The sequence below is a fragment of the Borostomias antarcticus genome (genome assembly GCF_949987555.1).
Source record: "Borostomias antarcticus genome assembly, chromosome: 25".
Lineage (NCBI taxonomy): Eukaryota > Metazoa > Chordata > Actinopteri > Stomiiformes > Stomiidae > Borostomias > Borostomias antarcticus.
In genome coordinates, this window is record NC_140258.1 from 6,712,279 (window position 1) to 6,736,934 (window position 24,656).

Genomic DNA, 24,656 nt, shown 5'->3' on the forward strand with positions numbered 1-24,656 from the left:
AAGAGTTGAACAAACTGAAAAGTAAAGCCTGCATGCTAATTTGCTCCAAACACACATTATATCAGAAGTGTGTATTGGAGCAAATACTTTAAATAAAAAAGTATCTTCCTGTCTTTTACCAAAAGCGTGAGTTGGAACAAATGAGTGCCTTGGTCCTATACTTTGGTTTGTATGGTAGCCTGGACACTAGGAGCGATGTCCTCTATTGGGCTAGCCAGGCCTCCTCTACAGGCCTCTTGGGTTGCATGTCTAAGCTTGACCTGTAAAGAAGGTTAGCACGGACACAGAGGTTGTACTGTATATACTTAGTAATCACTTGGAGGCGTTACTGTATGCCTGTAGAGGTAACTGTATTCCTAAAGCAGAACTATATCTGCTAGTCAGCAAGCCCAAATTGGATAGCAATTTATAATTAATCTCTGAGTCTACTTATTATTGCATAAATTAGCAGTAGTCATTATAGTAGGCTATAGTATTATAACAATGTACAGTAGCCTAAAGTACGTTGCTATACTATAGCCTACTATAACTAATAAAAATGTCCCTAAGTACTGGGCCGAGTCATGAAGTCACCTTTTATCCCAACCAATGAAGTAACAAGACGGTGAGTGTTGTTTTTGAACTGTGAGATCTGTGTGGTCATGACTGACGCTGTCACCAGGCCATAAGTTGTCCAGTGCCGCTGACCGGCCGCAACCATAACAGATGACAGAGGATGTGACGAATAAGCAGCACAATGCAGGGATGAGATTTAACTTGATCTGCATATAGAGGGTTGGTTATCACCAGTATCCCAGGTCCCTCAGATGAAAGCCTGACACCGTAAAAAGAGCATGTTCTCATAGTTACAACCAGGTTGCTTGTCAAACAGCATTTTCCTGGTCACTTCACTCATCTCAACCAGACAGATCTGACTCAAATCAGTGTGTAGATAGGTATGAGTGGGACCATCCAGAACAGCATTCTTCTGGTCAGTTGATTCTTATACAGCGTACGAGACCATCACTTCTGTTTGAGGTGCTGATGCTATGTTTCCTTGGACAATGTTAACAGAGACCATCACTTGTGTTTGAGGTTAAGGCCTACTGTAGGCTGCTGGTGTTTACTTGGACCTGCAATAAGAAGTGTCCACACAGGAATCATTGGGAAACTCTATCACCACTCAGAGTTTATTCATAATGATTACTGACAATAACAACAAGCTAGGACTGACTTTGTTTACTGACATTCACACTCATAGGCTAGCCTACATGTCTTATTAGAGATTGTATGTGTATACACACAGTGCCGTGACTGCTTGTGTAATTACAATGTAATAGGGTGTTTAGCCTTTTAAAGACAGCATAGCCTGTGCCTTAGAATTGATTATTTTTGTTTTTAAAAATCGATTAGACATTATGTCACTATCTGGGTTTGGGAATGAAATTGCATGAAAACTATAGTCTGTAATTCCATTATCAGTGTGAAATTATTTTACAAGGCTATATTCCATTTGTATCGAATACCTTGAGCACGAATTTTTGCTAGGCTATAGGATAAAGTAGACTATCTGAGACAATGTAGGCTAATGGTTTCCTTTCGGAGGTATGTATAACGAGATGGAAACAAGAAACAAGAATCGCTTGAAGCGAAACTCCATGGCCTAGGGCTACTGTAGCCTACATCGCAACGCGGGAACAGAGCAATCATATCACCAATCAAAACAGACGGATAGCCGATTTGAGATTGCGCACACGTAGCCCTGGGCTAAACCGGACGGCTTCTTGATCAGGTACTCACCCGGTAGCATATGGGACGAATTCGACTGGCGGTGATATCCTCGGTATCCACTACGGCTCGGGTATAATCCCAGTGATCATACCTTGTTGTTGTTTGCGCGTCCCTGCCGTTACCAAGCGCTGCTATGCCGCCCCATAACGCATGACAGCTAACTCAGTGCTGCCATATGCTCTAAAATCACCAAGCTCATATCCACTATTACACATGCATGCAATGCCTCCCGTTCGAGGTTTCTAAACTTTTTCAGTATGCTTAGCCCCGCTGTCGCTAAATACTTAATTGGATTAGGCTACTCGTCCAGAGACAGGTCAGAGGCGCGATTCCGCCAATAGCGTGTGTGGAAGATCTGCGATTTACCTAATCAGTCCAGTGTCCCGTGTAAGTGTGAGCAGCAAGCCTACAGCTATACGGTCCAGCCCTAATACATCCATGGTCCAGCCATATACCCGGGGCTGCAGTGGACACGGTGCGTAACGAGAACTACCGCAATCAGAGAGCGACTAGTCCCAGGCCTCGCTGCCTAGGATTCAGCATGCTCATACCGTTCCTGACGGGTTTCCTCGACCAAGGGGTAAGGATAACCTCTGCTAGAATGAGGTAGGCCCACAGTAGCCTATAGATAGCCTATCGAAAATGCACAGTGCAAAATTACCCTTATCTGTCTAACCTATTAGAGAGGCCTCGTCGAGTTGGAACTAAACCGCGACCTGCTGGAGAGGGGAGGCAGAACCAAAATCCACCGGAGATGAGGGAGCCTCGGCACTTTGCCTAATGTCCCCAATCCAATCACTTCCTCCAGCAGCGTAGGAGAGCAGTACGTGTAACCGCAGTGTAAACATATGGATATTCATCTGTCTATGTTCCTGTAAGCATTATGACATTTGCTTAGGTGATGATTAAGGAATGACTAGAGCGCATGAATGCCTTGTTGTGTGAGTTTCCATTCATGTAGCCTAAAACTCTCTCTCTCTCTCTCTCTCTCTCTCTCTCTCTCTCTCTCTCTCTCTCTCTGTCAGCCATACTGCGAGTTAGGCCTAGGCCTACATGAAAATAGATATGAGTTGACTAGTCTGACAGAAACAGTCAGGCACAAACAGATGAGATAGATAAATAGGCAGATGGATTTGCATGAAAGTTGCATTTGCCTATGCAAGATAAATGATCTCCCTCAATAGTATACAGTATAGGCAGACTTGATGATGATGTCAATATGTCTAAAGAGAACAACAATCTACTGGGCTTGATAGTCATGTCTCCTGACTGGTCAACATGTTATGGAACACAGTAACTGGTGGCCTGCCTCAAGTCTGTCAGACAAACCCTCCCCAAATATGTGAAATGTGACCACCCCTACATTAGGCTATATAATAATAATAATAATAATAATAATAATAATAATAATAACAACAATAATACAGGGCATACTACTACTACTAATAATAATAATAATACATAATACGTATGCTGGGCTATTTGGCAGAATGTTTAAGATAGATACTGTAAATAGATAGATAGATAGATAGAGAGAGAGAGAGAGAGAGAGAGAGAGAGATAGAGAGAGAGAGATAGAGAGAGAGAGAGAGAGATAGATAGATAGATCAGCTGATAGATAGATAGATAGATAGATAGATAGATAGATAGATAGATAGATAGATAGATAGATAGATAGATAGATAGATAGATAGATAGATAGATAGATAGATAGATAGATAGATAGATAGAGAGTCAGTCAGTCATACGGGGTGGATAGGGATAGGGTGGGAGCGCTCCTGTGCGTGGTGGATTCTGCGTGACGTAGCACGCATGCCCTCTGCATTGCGCGGACGGCCTGTCAGCGGGATGGAATGAAACATAGCGGATCCGGTGAGGTCATGTTTTCGAGCCGAACAACGGAATAGATATTCTTCATTGGCAGAATAAAACCGTCTCTCTTCTAAGCAAATTGTGTCACCTGAACCGAAAAAGAATCGTTCCGTGAATTGTGGACGGAGGTAAGAGACATCTCAGTCCTCTGATTATAGGCGACCCAATGCTTATTGTTTAGCCGTGGGGGAGGGTCGTATACACGCAACTTACAGATGCGTTTGTTGTGAATAGGCGCTGTATGATTGTATTGAAGCGGCCTTCACAATTTATTTACGATATTAGAGCGTAGGTAAGGCTAAATGATCGATTATAACTGAGCATACACCGTGTAGTTGCTGGAGTCAGCTTGCAAGCCGATAGCCTGCATTAAATACATAAACGGACCCAAAATAGTGTTATTACCACAAAGCCCACCGCATCATGCGCTGCGATACCGCTGCATCAATAATGGTCGCCAAGAAAAGAATGCGTTAAGTAATGGAATAATGTAATCTTGAACGTTACCTGCCGCCACCTTAGCAATCCATCGGTAAAGGGTCGTGTGGCCAAGGTTACGGCTACAGTGGCAATGTTAGGGTTAATGGATGTGAAGGGAGTCGGTATCGATGAGCGCCTGCAAGTCATTAGACGGTATTAACGGAGGTAATACTATCTGCTATTCTTGGGATTTGATCCGGCAACATTTCTATGCTACCATGTAGCCAATAGCTAGTGAAGCATAGTCAGACAGATATCAATATACAATAGAGGTTGTAATATGCGATATTGCTCATAGCATGTTAGGGCTGAAGGCACAATAAATTAAATGTAGGCCCTAGTATTCTAGGCATCCTTGCAGCAAGTAGGCTACAGGCCCAGTGTGCAGATAATGTGGTTTTATTGGTTTCTCATGTAACACTGTAAAGATATTTTCAGGCTATGTGAAGCTGGATGAAGCCATCTGTTCTCGGGGCGAGGCTCTGTGTTGTGTTCTGCCCAGGCCTGTTTAGTGTGCAGGGGGTGTCTGCCAGTAAACACAAGCCTTCATTAGACCTAACGGGGGTGAGAGGAGGGTCACTGGTACTAATTGCTGGGATAGAGAGACTGGAGAGCACGAGCTGCTAACCATTAGAGAGTGGACATAGAGAGGGAGATGGGAGAGAGAGATGGGGGAGAGGGGGTGAACAGAGATATAGGGGATGAGTGAGATATAGGGGATGAGTAGCGAGAGAGAGATAGGGGGTGAGTAGAGAGAGAGATAGGGGGTGAGTAGAGAGAGAGGACTAGCTCCTACCTCCTCCCTGTTCCCTGACTGAGTGGGAACTGTAATTGAAAGACTGAACGTACAGTATCACCGTCCCCCTGTCCTCTCACTGTTTCTACTTGATTACCATGCTGTGCATCGCATCAGTAGTAGTTAGCCTGACTGGATGCTGTAGACAGCATTCCCTCAAAGGCTGCTCTACCCTTCGTTGGAGGGTCTGTTTGGATGTGCCCAGTGGTCTAGTGCAGGAGATACTTTCCAGAGGTATACATAGTAAACCCACTTTTTTATCCATGGACCCACAGTGTACCCACTTTAAACACCGCTAATGTAAAAACGTAACATTTCTGCTACTGTATACCCAATTCTTTAGTCAGAGTATACTCACATCTTTACTCACCACTACACCTCTGGATGTGCCATATTTCAGAGATTCAAGATACAAAAAGCGTCACTGTTCTTTTTTTGGAGGGTAAAAAATCTAAAAATCGATTAGGTTTATCGACTGTAGTTCCACGGTAAGCCATTTCACCACCGCACCAACACCGTTTTTGAAAAGTCAAACTTTGAATACATCTATTTTCCAAACATCAGTGGGCCCAGGTGTAGTGTGATTGGCAGGGCTGTTGGGCCAGCAGGACGGAAGTTTCCGACGAACCGGCCCGCCAGCGGGAGCGTTTGGCCCCCCAGACGCCGTCGAAATGTCTCCTAATCCTACGGCATGGAGAGGGGGCCGCCATGGGCTCCTGTGTCGCTGGCACGGCATCAAGGCCTTCTCTGTCTCGAGCCACCAGGCCCCGTCTAATCTAACAGGCGTCAGCCATTTTAGCAAGTGTATACGATGACATCACAGATGTAACAGATCAACTCACGTTGACATATTTACACATGTTACAGTTATAGCCGGCGCAAGTAGCCAACCACACAACTGATGGTCCAAACAACAGTGTTTCTCCCATTGCATAATGTTAAGCACGACCCCTGGCTTATTCTGTTCTAACCTATGTACACACCTATAATTGATTTATTGGTTTCTGATTGTTTCAATGTACTAAAAGAGGGTGTGAATGATGCTTAGTGTTCTGTCTGAAATTAGAGAGAAGGGAAACACTGCAGTATTGAAGACAGAGCACTGATGACTGGCTTCCGGTGTACGAGGCGCTGTGTGCGCGTCTGTTTTGATGCTGTGAGGGATTAACATGTCCGTGATGTCTCTCTGACGTTGGAAAAACAGACGACAGGCTGAATCATTTTACTTTTGCTTTGGCAGCTACCATCTAAGTGCTCATAAGGATTGTGTGTGTGTCTATGTGTGTGTGTGTGTGTGCGCTTTCATATCTTTCAGAATTGATTTTAAGTCCTGCCTTCAAAGCCAAACTGAGCCTACTGTATATACCTCCACAGTGTGTTTGCCAAGAGATATTCATGGGGAATTATGTCATTGTCATACGATAGCATCTCTCTCTGCGGGTTGTGTCTTAGCGGGGTTCCACACCTGCCTTCCAGAGATGGCAGAATGTGACCTGGTAGCAGTGGGTAATCTGTCTATCTCACACCCTGCCAGGGCCGGTGTGTGTGGCTGGACCTACAGCCTGGTGTCAAGGCAGAACCCCACTGTGGGGCCCCCGGGCTGGGGTCCAGACTCACAGCCCCCCCCCCCGTACGGGGATCATCATCACTGGAATAGGGTTCCAGAGAGAGAGGGATACTCTGAGCCTCATGTTTCCTGTGTCGTAATAGACCCAGTGGCGGCCTACAGCTTGGCGGCCGCCCACCTCTGCCAATGGCGTATCCTACTGAGGGTGCCAGCTGGCGGGAAACTGGGGGGGGGGGGGGGAGGGGTAAGAGACCAGGGGCGTCGGCCTGACGCGCCAAGTCCAGGAGAAGCCCTGTGAACTGCTCTGCCCTGGAAAGCTAACTGTCATTTGAGGCCTGGATTACCTGTGTTCGTAGAAAAAAAGCAAACATTTGCGCCTAGCAATTACACTCCCCCGGCGAAAACGACCCTCGAATCCCGAGGCGTTGGAATACGCCCCGAGCTGGGTATTCGGACGAGACATCCGGAGCTGCGTTGTGGTGTAGTGTGCCCAAACAGCCGTAATCACGGATCATTTTTGTGGTTCGATTACATCCATTAGTGTAATCCAGGACTGAGATACCTGTTATTTTGCAGATTGCTGTTATTCAGGAAGATTCACTCTAGAATAGAATAATAGAATGACTTGAATCTCCACCGGAGCATAGACATGTCTTTGTCTCACTGTTACATAAAAACAACTATACTGTATGCATATATAAAAACAGGCTTAGATACCAGTGTTCTACATTCATCAGTACAATAAGTATCTGTGCCAATCTTTGTGCCTTGTTGTTTCCTGTCTCCAGTGGACGTTCTTGGATGCCCAGAAAGCCGCCCTCCAAGATCTCACCATGAACAAGAACAAGCGAGAGAAGGAGTTCTACAGTGTAGATGTGGGCGACTCCACCTTCACCGTTCTGAAGCGCTACCAGAACCTGAGACCCATCGGCTCGGGCGCTCAGGGAATAGTCTGGTAAGGACCGACGTGTTCGTAATCATGAGACCCTCCTCCTCATCTATATTCAGCGTTTTCACCTGCGTGCGAGAGATATGAAACACGCTTTTCCCTAGACGCCACATAGCATCTCACGTGGCCTTGTTTTAGCACGCCTCCTGTTGTTCCAGAAATGTTACAGCTAGCTACAAGAGACAGTAGACTAGCCACTCAGAAGGACCCTCTCTGTCTACGTAAAGACTAAATCTAGCCGAAATAGCCTGAGAATTCTTTTCAGACCAGACCTTTCGCAAATGTCCACGTTAAATGTCTTAAGTGCCATGCACAGTGTTTTGCACATTCAAGCTTATACCTTTCTTAAAAACTGAAAACAGCTGAATCAGTCAAACAGCTGACAGACATTGCTAAGACTCCTACAGCCCGCTGCTGCTGCGTGTTGCTTTTAACAATGTCGTCCATTTTGTGTCCCAGTTCGGCGTATGACCACAATCTTGAACGAAATGTCGCCATTAAGAAGCTGAGTCGGCCGTTCCAGAATCAGACCCATGCCAAACGGGCGTACAGAGAACTGGTGCTCATGAAATGTGTCAATCACAAAAATGTAAGTTGGATGTCAAAGCTGTGTGGAAAATGACTCACTAGTGTTCAGCAGAACCCACGCTTTGTCACTGTCTGATTTTCATCTTCTTTTTCCATCCACAGATCATCGGCCTACTAAATGTATTCACCCCACAGAAAACTTTAGAAGAATTCCAAGACGTGTAAGTTGGCCTGCTGCATGTCAGATACAGTGGAAACCACTTATATTGTAGTGACCACGGTTACAGTGATCAACCGATATGGATCAAAAAGAAGAATCATTCCTATACAAATACTGTTTAAATAATTTGCTTATAGTAATCAAATAATCCGTTAACAGTGTTCATTATGGGTCTTTTCATACATGACAATATTTGGAAAACATGGAAAACTATGATAAAATTCCCATGATAGCCTACTTTGCCTGGTGGTAACCCGCTTGCTTTTGGCTGGCTAGTGCTGTGTAGCCTGACTACAGACCCTTTTCAAAATGCAAAGTTAAACCAAATGGTAATTCAGTCTGAGTGCCAGGCTGTACAGTAGGTGCTGCATGTACTGAAATCATGAGGGGAAAAATGATTTCATTCATCTCAATTTCATTTTCTCTCAATGAAAACCGTCTCCTCTCATCAAACTGCCAAGAACGAGCCAACGAGATAGAGCAGCAAAACTTTCTTGATTGCGCACCTGTGGTTGATCAACTTGAGCCGCTCTTTCAAGTGGATTGATAATTCCTGGTCACTTAATGCCCCCTTGAGCCCTTCAAAGGCAGAATAGTTGGCAGAGAGCCTGGGAGAGGACGTTTCCATAAGATGGTTTGAGCGATTTATAAAGAGAGAGAACGTTATTGTGTTTCTGCACCGGGAGGAGGCTGACGCGGTGTCGCGATGTAACATTTGGTTATAACAATCAGCAAAAGGACATGATCACTATAAGCGGATTCCACTGTAAGAGAGTTGACATAAACATGGTAAGAACCGAGTAGATACAGTCAAATAGTCCAGCGTTAGTTTGAGCCTAGCGCAGCTGGGTGTAAGTAAGTAGCCTTGAGAACCTATTGGCCCATAGGGCAGGAGCCCATCTTCTGATTCCTTGGCATAAGGCAGCTTGTGCAACAAGTACACCTCCCTGGACAAGACGCTAGTATGTCGCAGGGACCTACCCCCAATCCAACCCTTGATGCCGAGTGCCAAGAAGGGAGGCATTGGGTACCATTTTTTATAGACTTTGTATGACTCAGCCAGGGATCGAACCCCCAACCTCCCAGTCTCAGGGGAGACACTCTAACCTCAAGGCCATTGAGCTGGTATCCCAGCTGGCTGTCCACTGTGTGCAATTATTTGATCAGTCATTTTAGTGAGGCAGGATAATCTATACAGCCTTTCTAATCTATGAGAGAATGACTCAGCCAAGGAGAAGATAGAATATTCCAAAGTAACCTTGTGGGCGCTCAATTCGCTTTTATCAAACTTGTCAATCTACATTACCAGACTGCTTTCACAGTTACTGCATGTGTGTGTGTGTGTGTTCATCTCTCTCTCCCCTCTCCCCCTCTCTCTCTCTCCCCCATCTCTCTCGCTCTCTCCTCCCCATCTCTCTCTCTCTCTCTCTCTCTCTCTCCCCCCCATCTCTCTCTCCCTCTCAGGTACCTGGTGATGGAGCTGATGGATGCTAACCTGTGTCAGGTGATTCAGATGGAGCTGGACCACGAGAGGCTGTCCTACCTGCTCTACCAGATGCTGTGTGGCATCAAGCATCTCCACGCAGCCGGCATCATACACAGGGTGGGTTGGAAGTGTAACACACACACACACACACACACACTCCACATACACTCAACACTTACACACACGCTCCACACACACAAAGACCAGTGACCTATCTCCCCTACAGGACCTGAAGCCCAGCAACATCGTGGTGAAGTCAGACTGCACGTTAAAGATCCTGGACTTCGGGCTGGCTCGGACCGCCGCCACGGGCCTGCTGATGACGCCGTACGTGGTCACGCGCTACTATCGAGCGCCCGAGGTCATCCTGGGCATGGGCTACCAGGCCAACGGTCAGTACCTCCCAGTCAATCTCGCCGTCCCGTCAAGTCAAATATCCTAGTGACTTTGAACGATTATGCAGGCGCTGTCAACATAGTTGCATGTTTTAACACGCATGCTACTTAAGGGGCAGAAAACGGTGCTGTGTTTTAATTGTGCGGTGCTAACCTGTCGCTGTGTCCCCCACCCCCTCTCCGCTCTACTTCCCTCCTCGCGGCCAGTGGACATATGGTCAGTCGGCTGCATACTGGCCGAGATGGTGCGCCATAAAATCTTGTTCCCCGGACGGGACTGTATCCTTGTGGCTCTGCCGGTGGCTCAGTGCACGCACACGCACACACGCGACTTAACGCTAGCTAGCTAGTACGAGCTAAACACTCGGCTGTCACGGTCCCGTCTGCCACGGGACCTCTCTGGAGACCAGCTGCTGCATGCTGGACATGTGTGGACACCTTTTCGCGCCCGACCCTCCTTCTCTCCTCTCCTCCCCTTTCTCTCCTTCCACTTGCCATGTTTGCATGCTGACATCCTTGCCATACGTCATCACCTCTTCCCTCTCTTCCTCCCCGTCTCTCCACCCTACGTTCCCTACCCCCCTCCTCCCCCCCCCCCTTCCAGTGGACGTCTGGTCCCTGGGCTGTATCCTGGCCGAGATGGTCAGAGGCAGCGTGCTGTTCCCTGGCTCTGACCGTATCCTTTCCCCTCCGGTTTAACCCCCTCCGCTGTCCCCTCCGTCTCCCGACGCCCCATCATCTGGTACCTCATTACCTTCTCTCCATCACCTCCTCACTCCTCCATGTCCTCCACTCCTCCATGTCCTCCACTCCTCCGTGTCCTCCACTCCTCCATGTCCTCCACTCCTCCATGTCCTCCACTCCTCCATGTCCTCCACTCCTCCATGTCCTCCACTCCTCCATGTCCTCCACTCCTCCATGTCCTCCACTCCTCCATGTCCTCCACTCCTCTGTGTCCTCCACTCCTCTGTGTCCTCCACTCCTCCATGTCCTCCACTCCTCTGTGTCCTCCACTCCTCCATGTCCTCCACTCCTCTGTGTCCTCCACTCCTCCATGTCCTCCACTCCTCCGTGTCCTCCACTCCTCCATGTCCTCCACTCCTCCGTGTTTTCCACTCCTCTATGTCCTCCACTCCTCTGTGTCCTCCACTCCTCCCTGTCCTCCACTCCTCCATGTCCTCCACTCCAAGCAGGAGCCAGTTGTAGAACACGCCACAGCCCCTAGTTCTACTTCTAGAATGGTCACACTAGGTTCAGAACACCTGGATTGTTCCACGGTTACTCCAGAAAGGTGTGTGTGTGTGTGTGTGAGTAAGAAAGAGAGAGAGACTTTTGCTTAGGCAATGTAAACGTATGTTTCCCATGCCAATAAAGCCCTTTGAACTGAATTAAGCGAGAGAAAGAGAGACAGACAGAGAGAGAGAGAGTACTAAACAGAGTGTGCGAGAGAAAGACAGAAGAAGCGTGTTTCCCTGACCCTGCTGACGGCCAGACATCGACCAGTGGAACAAGGTGATCGAGCAGCTGGGGACGCCGTCCCAGGAGTTCCTCATGAAGCTCAACCAGTCGGTGAGGACCTACGTGGAGAACCGGCCGCGCTACGCCGGCTACAGCTTCGAGAAGCTCTTCCCTGACGTCCTCTTCCCTGCCGACTCCGAACACAACAAACTGAAAGGTAGCGTGTGTGCGTGTGTGCGAGAGAGAGGGCGAGAAAGCACCCAATCTTCCGATCAATTCTCTATATACCTGCTGTTACCTAGTAATCTCCCCCTTCCCCCAGCGAGCCAAGCCAGGGACCTCCTGTCTAAGATGCTGGTGATCGACGCATCCAAGCGAATCTCAGTGGACGAGGCGCTGCAGCACCCCTACATCAACGTGTGGTACGACCCGGCGGAGGTGGAGGCGGTAAGATGTCGTCCGTTCTGCTGTGTTGCCAAGTCGTGAATCCACTAGTCTGACTCCGCAGATGCAGGTTTTGGGAATAAGCCTTGCCGGTCGTTTTATCACTGCCCAATTGGTGGCGCCCCGATTCATGCGGTCGGCCAATCCAGACAACGCCAAACAATTCGGCGCGGCGCTGCTGTAACCTAGCAACCGCCACGCCGAAGACGATTGTGATTGCGATCTTATTATTTATCAGTGTTAAGGATTTTCTGTACTACTTTGGAAACATAGGTTTTGCATCAATCATGCCAATAAGCGTATTTAAATTTGATTGGTTTAAAGAAATACAGCTTTTTTCCTCCTATTCCTGAATGGTGAGTCCAGCCAGACCTTTCTCCAGTGCTGGCACAATGTGGAGATAGGCCTGGCTATGGGAGACTAGGATTCCACTGTGGTGGTTGATCAACCATTTTACCCAGGAAAATATTTCATCTTACCCTTCTCTCTCTCTCTCCCTCCCTCCCTCTCTCTCTCTTTCTCTTCCTCTCTCTCTCCCTCCCTCTCCCTCTCTTTCTCCCTCTCTCTCTCCTCAGCCTCCTCCCAAGTTCACAGATAAGCAGCTGGAGGAGCGTGAGCACACAGTGGATGAGTGGAAAGGTGAGTAAAGGTTGTAGAACTCCTTCTCTTTCTAGCTGTTCTGTGTTCTAGAGACTCTGAAGACACAGACGACAGAGATGCATTAGCACACGTCAACTAGCCTAAACAGGAGAGGTCAGAGGAGGAGTTACTACAAATACAACTTGAAATGGTGCTCGGGGAGCACAGACCTCTGCCCATGAATGCATTCCGTGGCTCTGTGCGCACATGTGCGTGTTTGGTATTGCTGCGTTCGTTGAAAGCTTTATGCCAGTCCAAACCCAATGTGACAATGAATGGGGGGGGGGGGATTTTTCATTCCTGAGCCTAAGTTCCAAAAATGAATGGAAGTGAATGGGCGGCCGTGTTTGGGCTGCCCTATGGTGCCCCCCTTGGGCCGCAGCCGGCGAGGGGGCAGAGCAGTGCACTCCGGGCTCTCCTCCCGCACCCCCCGTCCAAACCCTGTGTCTTTAGCACCCTCACACAGGGAGCTGGCGATTTAATTTGTGGATCCGGCCAGTAATTTGGATCCGCTTTCAAATGTATTGGGTTCTAAGTCGACCCACGCTACACCCCTCCACCGAGTTCCCTGCTAGAGAACCAATCAACACACTGCACTGTCGCTGGGACGGTGGGAACTATGACTTTTCACTGGACGCTTTTCATGTTCTATACATGCAACCAATGTTACCAATATACATGCACGTATGCTTAAATATGCACACACACACACACACACACACTCACTTTCTCTCTGTATCACACACACACACACACACACACTCACTTTCTCTCTGTATCACACACACACACTTTCTCTCTGTATCACACACACACACACACACACACACACAATCACTTTCTCTCTGTATCACACACACACACACACACACACACACACACACACACACACACACACACACACACACACACTCACTTTCTCTTTATATCACACACACACACACACACACACACACACTTTCTCTCTCTGTGTGGAGCCCAGTGCTGTGCAGCAGACTGGGGTAGAGATGGTTTGTCATTTTCGCTGGCCATCATGCCAAGATGAGGTCACGGCAACCCCTGCCAGGCGATAATGGGCCAGTGGCAGCGCCAGCGCCAGCCTAAAGTTAGAGACACCCACACACATGTATCCGTATCCTGTTACTCCCAAGCGTGACAGAATGGTGGAAACGATGTCTTGCCTGCTCGACTGACGTGTTTATATCCTCTACCTCCCCCGCTCTCTTTCTCGCTCCTCCTCTCTCTCCCACCCCTCCCTCTCCTCCTCTCCCTGCCCTTTCGCTCTGCCCATCCCGCCCTGTCTCCTCTCTCTCCTTCCTCCCTCTCTCTCCCTCCCTCTCCCTCCCCTGCTCTTCTCTCTCGCTCCCCCTCCTTCTCTCTTCCTCCCTCCCTCTCCTCTCTCTCTCCTCCCTCCCTCCAACTCCTCGCTCTGTCCCTTTTCTTGCTCTCTCTCTCTCCCTCCCTCCCTCTCCTCTCTCTCTCCCCCTCCCTCTCCTCTCTCTTTTTCTCCCTCCGTCTCCTTTCTCTCTCCTCTCTCTTTCTCTCCCTCCCTCCTCACTGTCCTCTCTCTCCCCTCCCTCCCTCTCCTCTCTCTCCCCCTCTCCTATCTCTCCGCCCTCTCTCTTCCTCCCTCTCCTCCAGACATGATCTATAAGGAGGTGTCCGACTGGGAGGAGTGGATGAAGAACGGAGTGATCAGAGGACAGCCAGCCCCTTTAGGTTAGTTAGTACTGTTTTGCCAGTCCTGTAAAGAGAGAGAGAGGGAGGGAGGGAGGGAGAGATAGAGGGAGGTAGGGATAGAGGGAGGGAGGGAGAGAAGGATGAGGTGAATAATGCAACAGGGCTCACCCGTTTCCTGCACAGCCTCAGAGGTGGTCTTTCGCTGTGAGTTTATGTGTGTGTGTGTGTGCGTGTGTGTGTATATGCGTTGGAGTGCGTGTGCGTGCGGAGTCAGACGCTCCTCGTTTGCGCGGGTGTATCAGCGATCCTGTGCGTTTCTCGCAGCACAGGTGCAGCAGTGACGGACGGCTCCCCTCAGCCCGCCTCCTCCTCCTCCTCGGCCAACGACGTGTCCTCCATGTCCACCGACCCCAGCGACCCCAGCAGTGACCCCAACATGACCTCTGACACAGACAGCAGTCTGGACAGCCACACCTCCCTGGGAGCCCTGGGCTGCTGTAGATAACACACACACACACATACACACACACACATTGATCTCTGCGCACCCCTACCCCAACCCCTACACCTCGGCATCATGGTAAAAGGTTTTAGACCACTTAGATATGCTTTGAATGTACAGCTTTTCTAATGTCCCTGTCCTCCGCCCGGCTGATGTTCACAATGTTACATGCCTGTGCTGATGTCCACACTGTTACATGGCTGTGCTGATGTCCACACTGTTACATGGCTGTGCTGATGTCCACACTGTTACATGACTGTGCTGATGTCCACAATGTTACATGGCTGTGCTGACGTCCACACTGTTACATGCCTGTGCTGATATCCACATTGTTACATGACTGCTGATGTCCACACTGTTACATGGTTGTGCTGATGTCCACACTGTTACATGGTTGTGCTGATGTCCACACTGTTACATGACTGTGCTGATGTCCACACTGTTACATAACTGTGCTGATGTCCACACTGTTACATGCCTGTGCTGATGTCCACACTGATACATGACTGTGCTGATGTCCACACTGTTACATGCCTGTGCTGATGTCCACACTGATACATGACTGTGCTGATGTCCACACTGTTACATGCCTGTGCTGATGTCCACACTGATACATGACTGTGCTGATGTCCACACTGTTACATGCCTGTGCTGATGTCCACACTGATACATGACTGTGCTGATGTCCACACTGTTACACGACTGTGGTTCGTCTTGGTATTCTTTTCTCGGGGCAGAATCAGAGGGTGTTGGTTACCATTGTGAAGCTGCGATGTGTTTGACGGAGAGAGGACGTTTGGAGCACATTCTGCTATTTATCGTAGACGCTTGGCAGTGTCTACCCATACTGCTTCAGCATTACCAAGATGATTTTTGTTATTTTTAATGTTTTATTTATTTATTATTTATCGACAAATATTTACTGTCATGTTTATGTGTGATTCTTTTTTGTGAATGGCTATTGGAACTGAACCTTTGAATGGCACCATTTTCCTTGTAAAAAGTTTTAGTTATCACTGTATTATAGCATTTAGATACAGTACACTGTACTGAGCCGATAGGGTAGTCATCGTTTATTTAATTATGTATTTTGTTGCAGTCACCAGTGTGAATGTACAGTACATTACCTTTTTAGTCACCAGTCTCTACCTTGAATACCGTCTGCTCTTTCTTTAACCGCTTCTATCCAATATGCTTTAAGTGCTCTTACTGTCGTTAGTGATATGAACATGGAGATGAATCTAACTACATTAATCTCTTTGGATTTGACACCCCTCTCCTCTTCCCATCACCTCTCCTCACCTCTCCTCTACTCCTCTCTTCTTCTCCTCTCTCCTCTCTTCCTCTTCTCTCTTCCTCCTCTTCTCTCTGTAGTATACAGTCATGTCCAGCTCGTAGTCCGAGTGCTTGGTTTGGATGAACTACCTCACATTGCACATAGTACACATACATTTCTGGAGATAATAGCACACAACAGCCCACATCATCCAAAAGAGATTGTTATGCATTTATTTATTTATCAATTGAATGCTTTATTTATTTTTTTATTTATTCATGTATTTATTTATTTATTTATTTGAACAATGCTAGGAGACGGCTAGTGTTGTTTGAAATGCATATTTCATTCAATAGATTTATACAATATATGCATTTTGTTTTTATTTTGTTCTCAGTTGATGTGAAATATGATTTGTAGGATATAATGTAGTAGTGCGTGGTTGAGCTGTACATTGTAGATGTATGTATGTTTTCTGGGAGTCTGGTAATCGATAGCCATGTTTACCTTTTATGGCTCGATCCCAAATCAATCCCACAGCCAGTATCCATCTCCCCTATAACTCTTGGTCCCCCTCTTTTGGTTTGGGATTGGTCCCCCCCTCCCTTCCTGACAGACTAGAGTGAGACTCCTGTACAGTTACCCCTAGCGTCAGCCCCAAGAATGCAGCTCGTCTGGGAATATCACGCATGGCCTGTGTCTTGCACAGAGATTGACACAGTATGGATCTGCAGTCTACTGTATTTATCTCTTTGCTTTCTTGGCTGCATCTCGACATGCTCAAGTGGCCTCCTCCTCCTCTCCTCTCCGCCGGAATCGATTAGAAAACAGGGATAAGTGAGGGCATTAGGATTGACGCCAGGCCAGTTTTAATCCATACGGTAGAACGGAGATGAAGGAGAAGAAAACCATTTAGTGAGATGATGCTCTAGTTTAATGGTTTGGCCAGATACACACAGTAAACAGTTGTCCTGGTCTGGGGGTGTTTGTCTCTGGTGAAGGCCAGTAGTGCGTTTTAGTCTTTGGATCTGATCTTGGCCTGATTCCAGACCAATATTGTATACACTGTACAAGGACAATGTCAACCTGCAACTCCTGAAAATAAAGGGTTGAATTTGATTGTGTTTTCTGTTTTGACTTATTTGAGGGGCAAGCAGCGAAGCTACGTGGGCGACCATAGGGATTGTAAATTATTCATTATCATCTTCTGATTCTGATTCAGATCTTAATTTGTCACATGCAACATACAGTGTACAGTCACAGTGAAATGTTGCTACTGGCTCCGAGATGTCCTCATTACAGATAATTACAAATACACAATTAACAGTACAGATTACACAATAAATACAAATCTATACATTATAAAGATATCAGTATGGATGTACTATGCTATAAATAAATATGGATATAAATAACCTGGGCGGGGGTCATGGATGTATTATGTATGCTGTACTGTAGCTACTTAAGATACAGTAAATATCTCGGAGGTTAGATATGTCATCTGCATTTACATGTATGGGGATGTTATATACACTACCTATTCTGGTTCTGTGTATACTAGATATAGTGACACTGTATACACTACTTAGAGTCATTCAGGTGTCGGAAGGCCTGGGGGAAGAAGCTCTTCCTGAGTCTCTCTGTTGTCAGGTGTGTGCAGTCCCTGACTGAGGCAAAGAGAGAGAGTAGTCTGTTGCCTCTGGGCATCTGGGCTTCTTCAGGTACCAGGTTCGATCCGGGCTCCCGGAGTGTGCTGAAGTGTCCTTGAGCAAGACACTTACCCCCAAAATCACTCACGTGCGGCACGGTGGCGTAGTACCTAGTACTGTGGTCTCACAGCAAGAAGGTCTCCAGGTCTTTCTGTGTGGAGTTTTAATGTTCTCCCGGGTTCGCAAGGATTTCCTTCCGAAGAACCCAGTATGAAAAACATGCAGAAGATATGAATATAAAAAGCATGCAGAAGAACAGCACTCATTTCAGTCTTCCTCTTGTCTTTAAGTCTTTCTCATGTTCTCACCATATGAGATATCTCACCTACAAGTGTGAAACTGGCCTCATTTTCATGAGCTCAGTGAGACCACAGAACACCAAAGAACAGCTAGAGGATGTGAGAACAAGATGCATTTTCCAAGGGCTGCATTTTCAATTGCTGTAAATAAGCATGCAGAATCTGGTCTGAGCGGTTTTTCACCCAGGGGTGAATCTATTTTATAAAAGCATATACACCCTATATTCTATACCCCAATCCAGGTTTGTATCCACTGTGCCAACCCCCCTGCCTAACCCATTACCCTTACATTTTATGTGTATGAAGGGAAAAGAGAAAAAAAATCCTCTTCCTTTTTCTAGCGCTGTGACTGCTGATGTCACTGCTTATACTGTATAAGGCTTTGTTTGCACGTTTTTTTGTACTGTTTTGCACTGTCACGTCTTTGCACTGTCCTGTCCTGTCCTGCACCTTGTCCTATGTCGTTTGCAACTGTGTATGTCTTAACCCTAGTCAAATTCCTAGTGTGAACCATATACATGGCTAATAAACAGATCGTGAATCTTGAATCTCACTACTGGGATGTAGTCGCTTCACTTATTCTAGACAATGAGGCCTATGAGGATGATGAAGACTATTGGGGTTGACCACCATGATAGGACAGGACAGGACAATGACTGGCCACGCTAGAGGATGTTTGTTTACACTCAAATCCTCTGTGCTTGTTCATAAAGGCTCTTGTGATCTGGATTTGCAAATTGAGGTATTAAGCAGAGGATAGCTGACAAGTGTGTGTACTGTATTTGTGTGTACAGTGTGTATGTGTACATGTGTGTACACACAATATTATAAAACATCTTTATGCTCAGCTGCATAAGTGGGATGTGCAGACAGATTAGCGCTCACGCTGTCTCTTGTTGCCAGTGCCGACGGAGGAAGACAGGAGCGGTGCCACTGAGAACTGGGGAGGCTGTAGCTCAGGAGGTAGAACTGGGGAGGCTGTAGCTCAGGAGGTAGAACTGGGGAGGCTGTAGCTCAGGAGGTAGAACTGGGGAGGCTGTAGCTCAGGAGGTAGAACTGGGGAGGCTGTAGCTCAGGAGGTAGAACTGGGGAGGCTGTGGCTCAGGAGGTAGACCTGGGGAGGCTGAAGCTCAGGAGGTAGAACTGGGGAGGCTGTAGCTCAGGAGGTAGAACTGGGGAGGCTGTGGCTCAGGAGGTAGAACTGGGGAGGCTGTGGCTCAGGAGGTAGAACTGGGGAGGCTGAAGCTCAGGAGGTAGAACTACGGAGGCTGTAGCTCAGGAGGTAGAACTGGGGAGGCTGTAGCTCAGGAGGTAGACCTGGGGAGGCTCAGGAGGTAGACCTGGGGAGGCTGTAGCTCAGGAGGTAGAACTGGAGAGGCTCAGGAGGTAGACCTGGGGAGGCTGTAGCTCAGGAGGTAGACCTGGGGAGGCTGTAGCTCAGGAGGTAGAACTGGGGAGGCTGTAGCTCAGTTGGTAGAGCGGGTCGTCCAATGATTGTAGGGTTGGCGGTTTGAATCCTGGCTCCTCCTGACGACATGTCAAAGTGTCCTTGGGCAAGACACTGAACCCCAAAATGCTCCCAATGAGCAGCTGCTGCCATTGGTGTGTGAATGTGTGTGTGTGAATGGGCGAATGAGAGGCCTTAATTGTAAAGCGCTTTGGATAAAAGCGCTATATAAGTGCAGTCCATTTACCAACTGTGTGTGTGTGTTGTCATACCCACTGGGGATAACGCTAGTCTGGGAAACAAGCCATGTTTTGTATCAGTTTTGCAGCTATTTTCCAGAACCCTTAAAACAAAACTGACTCTTATTTGTGTCAAATTGTGAATACTTTTTCTTACCAGATCTTCTCAAAAGCAGTCCAGTCAGACATTATCTGTATTTGACCCTCCTATTATGCAGATGGAGAGAGTTTTTGGAATGTTAAATGTGACTCAATGTGGAGGTTCACCACAGTACCGTGTAACACACCGCTATGGGAACTCCTGACCCTCCTGATACTACAATTATAATGAAATAGACTAAGAACTAACACTGAAGGCTGGTGAGGGCATAGCTAGCGATGGCAGCGCACCCCCTGCTCCACCTCCTCTCAGTACCCATACAACTTTGGCTGAGGAGAGACTTATCATTCCTATCCTGGTTGGGGCTCTCTGTGTTTGCTTGTGTGTTTGTGTGTGTGTGTGTGTGTGTGTCTCTCTCTCGCTCTCTCTTTCTCTCTCTCTGTGAATTTGAGGCTGAGAGCCAGCGTCCCGGACATTTCCCTATCCTCCTCGCCCAGTGACCGGGGTGACCGAGTGGGCAAGGTGCCCTCAGTCTTGAGGGGCATCGGCACAATTGACTGTGGTAGTCACTAAACCACGCCCAGTCGTCACTCTACCCCCATGCCATATAGCATTTTAACAGGAAGAAGTAAGTTGTTCAGTTGTTCTGAAATGTAATCAGAGTCACACTGAGATTTGCATCTCTTTTTCAGGTGAGCCCTGGCCAAAATAGCAGCACACACAGCTGCATACAGATGAAATAGCAATATGTTGAAATAAAGCGACAGACATCGGTTAATAGTGCAGAAAATGTGTTTATTAAACAATTGCAAATGTACACATTGTATAAACATATTCACACATGACAAATAATAAATAATAAATAAATAATAAAATAAAATTAACACCTCAGTACCATCTTATCCTCTCAGCCTCCATAAGTGCCATCTCTTTCTTATCAATTGTCTCCCCTTTTTTCATCCTCACTGCTATTTCTTTCCATGTTTTCACGCAGTTTAGGTGTTCTTGATTGGTATCATGTGAAGTCAGCAAAGCCCTCACCTATGGTCATGAAGGATGGGTCATGACCGAAAGAACAAGATCACGGATACAAGCAGCGAAAATCTCCAAATTTCTCCGGAGGGTGGCTGGGGTCTCCCTGAGAGAACGGGTGAGAGGAGCCAGTTGAGGTGGTTTGGGCATCTAGAGAGGATGCCTCATGGGCGCCTCCCTAGGGAGGTGTTTCAGGCGTGTCCGGCTGGGAGGAGGCCGCGGGGTAGACCCAGGACTAGGTGGCGTGACTACATCTCCGCACTGGCCTGGGAGTGGCTAAAGATTCCCCAGGCAGGGGAAGGTGAGCAGGTGTGGAGGAGAGAAGGAGAGGGATCAAGGAGGACAGGAAATGTCAGTTCAGACAAGGCCAGAGCCTCTGGGTTTGAGGCTGTAATGTGTTCAACTGGACAATTGACATCATTAAACATGAGTCCTGTCAGTAATGAGAAACAATACCATGCAAATCCATGATCACAAACATGTCATATAGTGTTCAAGGGTTAACTAGGCCTTAAGGGTGTCATAGCCCTGCACAACAGTGTGATTCCAGTCCTCTGCAGTTTGTCCTCTGAGTACGTAGAAACACCGACCAGAGACTTCACACTCGTCTAGTTCCCTGCATTGCTAGTTAGTTGACCACAACACCTCACCCTTCTTCTCTGTAAGTACCATCGGCTCGACCGTGTCCTTAAATGATTCTTATTTTGATCAATTATTGTTTACTTTTAAAGATGTGATGTTTATGTTGTTGTTGACGATGACTTGTTGCTGTATAAAGTCTCAGGTTGCAGGCTAATAAGCAGTGCAGTACATCTGGGTGAAGGCTGTTGACTATAAAAAATGTACAATTAGGGCTGTCAATCGATGAAAAAAATAATCTAATTAATTACATGATATGTTGGTGGGAAAGGCCTCAAAAGTAAGATAATTCAATTAAAATACATTACATTATTGTGGCAGACGAGTAAAGCATTAAATATACATTAGAAAAGGTGGCTTAAGAAGTCAATATATCGTTTTATTAAATTATTACTTGCAATATCTTATGTGTAAGGCTATCAATCAATCTGAGCAACATATTCAGCTTGTACCAATATGCCTGTAGATTTTCTAAACTATTGTGTCTCTTGATGGAGGCTTGTACTGGAGGATGTAATTTGCAACGCCTCCTTTAAGCCCTTGTCTTCTACCATAGCAACTGACCTGCAGTCCATAGCAATTCATTTTGTGACCAAATTTGTCAATTTGTCAGAGGTAGACTTAAGCCTACCATAGACTAGAAGACTTTGAAAATACTTTTAAAAGATGGGTCTGACACCCTCTCACATCTAAAGAGAAATGTGTCGAGTTTTTGGTCACAGACTATAAGATTTCATAAAGACTGGGATCTTGCAGGGTCATTGTGTGCAAGACGAGCTTCATTTTGAGGGATGCAGCAATTTCTGTCCAATTCAGCCCCCCTAAAATAGGCCTAACGACGTCCCTGGTCCTAACTCTTATTCCCTAACAAATGTATGTCACTGTGTGTCCCTTTCCTCTGTCTTTCTCCCTCCTTCTCCCTCTCTCTCTAGTGCTGTGGATCATAGTACGATCATTGATACGGTTAACCACATGTTAAGCCTGCGCCATCACAGCGTCTTTATTGGTGTCTAGTCAGTCAGGCTTAGAGACACGCAGCATTGGTTGTAGAGAGGGTGGAGGGGTGTTCATGGTTCAGGGTTGGTTGCAGAGAGGGTGGAGGGGTGTTCATGGTTCAGGGTTGGTTGCAGAGAGGGTGGAGGGGTGTTCATGGTTCAGGGTTGGTTGCAGAGAGGGTGGAGGGTTGTATCACCACAAGACCACAAGGTCGTCACTGACAGTCCTTCCTCCTGTTCAATCTTCTCTCTCTATTCTCTCTGTTTCTCTCTCTGCTCCCCCTTCTACATCTCTTTCCTCTCCTCCACTCTTTCTTTATTATTCTATTTCTCTCACTCTTTCTTTCTCTCATCCTATCTCCACTATGCTCTCTTCCTCTCTATACCTCCGTCCAAGGGCGTAGGTTTGCGTATGGACGGTCGGGACATGTCCCTACCAACATTTAGGGAGGCCCAAATTGTCCCTACCAACATTTAAGAAACCTTGTTCGCATTATCTTTGGAGTGCAGATTAGATCATTTAGATGGCCATCCCATAGTTTGGAAGGATAGAATTGGCCGTACCATTTTGAGTGAGTTAGTTTGCATTATGTTCGGAGTTACATTACACCGTTAACTCATGTTTGATTGGCTCATTTGGCTGAGATAGATTTTTGCATTTTCGTTGGATCTGAAGATCAGCAGCCTTACAGACAGACGCTGACAGCAAGCCATACAGTTGTGATTCTGACAGCCGTTTAAATACATCCACCACAATGTCGCCTCCCCCTCAAAAGAGGATGAGGGATATCAGGAGCTTTTTCTCCGCAACTGTAAGTAGCATTAGCTAGCTACTGGTAAACTAAGTATCTAACGTTAGGCATTAGCCACATGAAAACCAGCTAGGTTGGTGCTAGCTAACTTTACCTTAAACTAACATCACTTGTCTTTCCATTGTGGCAAATTATCAACTGGTGATATAAGCTGGCTAGCTAGCGAACTGTTGGCTTCTATCATCCTGTAACATTAGGATAGCAGCAGCCATTACATTATTATACATTAGCGGCCCACCAGAGATTTAATTTAATGGGATATCACGGCATCCTCACAACTAATGACCGTTATAGCGCTGCAGATAAGTTCATATATGGAAAGTATTGTGCATTTTATGACTAAAGCATGAAACTTTCAGAATATGATCTATACACACCAAGGATTCATTTCAGACGTAGAACCACTTCAGGAGGTTGGAAATCTAAGAGGCTACAAAATGTAACGAAAAAAAAATCTAGTGGGGCCTCCTAAACTCCGGGGCTCCCGGTACGCCAGTGGTTGTGGAACATATGATGCTGACGCCCGGAGAAAACATTTCTGTTGAAAAGGAGTTTTCACAAGTTGCAGTAGATGTCCTCAAAGATAAGGAAAGGGTAGATGACAATGAGTAACCTCAACTCCCAACTGAAATCACACGTGTGGTAACCGCTACATTGACATAACTTCCTTTTTCAGTACGGCGGCCATCAAACTAAAAACACACCACTGCATTTATGCCTACAAAGTGAAAAAACGAGTTGATGATGACCCAAATGTGTTCGTCCTCTGACAAGTTCCAGAAGTCCCTCTTGAAGTGGTTCCACATCTAAAAACAGACTTCATGATGTGTAGAAACATGTATAGAAACACTGGAGAAAGTTTCATGCTTTAGTCATAAAATGCACAATACTTATCTGCCGCACTATAACTGCTCCACTAAGGTGGCGCCCATCTTGAAAAATGGTCGCCATCTTGAAATTTCAAGTGGCTTCTTGTCAAGTGACCCATGGAGACAGCTCATCACAATTTTCGTGCTTGTATCACCACAGCACCACTAGGCCTATATATGCCCCCTGCAGTCAAAATAGACTGAAGCGCCCACCATTTTGATGGCCATTTTGGGAAAATGGCTGCAACACCCGTAAAAGGTCATCATATTATCATCATATTAAAGAGGCATGTGAAAACCACAACAATCCCTCGCCCTATGGAAGCACAACTAGCGATTCATAAAAATAGATTGATGAAAACAACCGTTTCGCGGCAGAAAATATTTTTTTTAGAAGCTGCATTCTCGGTACCCCGTCCGCTGCCATCACATGGATATACTTGGCTCGCGCTG

At 46.8% G+C, this 24,656-nt stretch overlaps 1 protein-coding gene across 2 annotated transcripts; it reads left to right on the top strand.

Annotated features, from left to right (window-relative positions):
* Positions 1–7,282: 7,282 nt before the first annotated feature.
* mapk8a (mitogen-activated protein kinase 8a) lies at positions 7,283–14,789 on the top strand (the record flags this gene model as incomplete). 2 transcript variants are annotated; one of them, XM_084458842.1, is made up of 11 exons in its annotated part: positions 7,283–7,440; positions 7,894–8,023; positions 8,125–8,183; positions 9,647–9,785; positions 9,895–10,060; positions 10,271–10,342; positions 11,556–11,738; positions 11,844–11,968; positions 12,541–12,604; positions 14,246–14,323; positions 14,614–14,789. In XM_084458842.1, the coding sequence occupies exons 1-11, from the start codon at positions 7,319–7,321 to the stop codon at positions 14,787–14,789; spliced, it is 1,314 nt and encodes a 437-aa protein (XP_084314968.1). In that variant the 5' UTR covers positions 7,283–7,318. The 2 variants fall into 2 exon arrangements, with proteins under 2 accessions (XP_084314968.1, XP_084314969.1); XM_084458843.1 differs by lacking the exon at positions 10,271–10,342 and adding an exon at positions 10,668–10,739 and having other exon boundaries at positions 7,313–7,440.
* Positions 14,790–24,656: the final 9,867 nt, after the last annotated feature.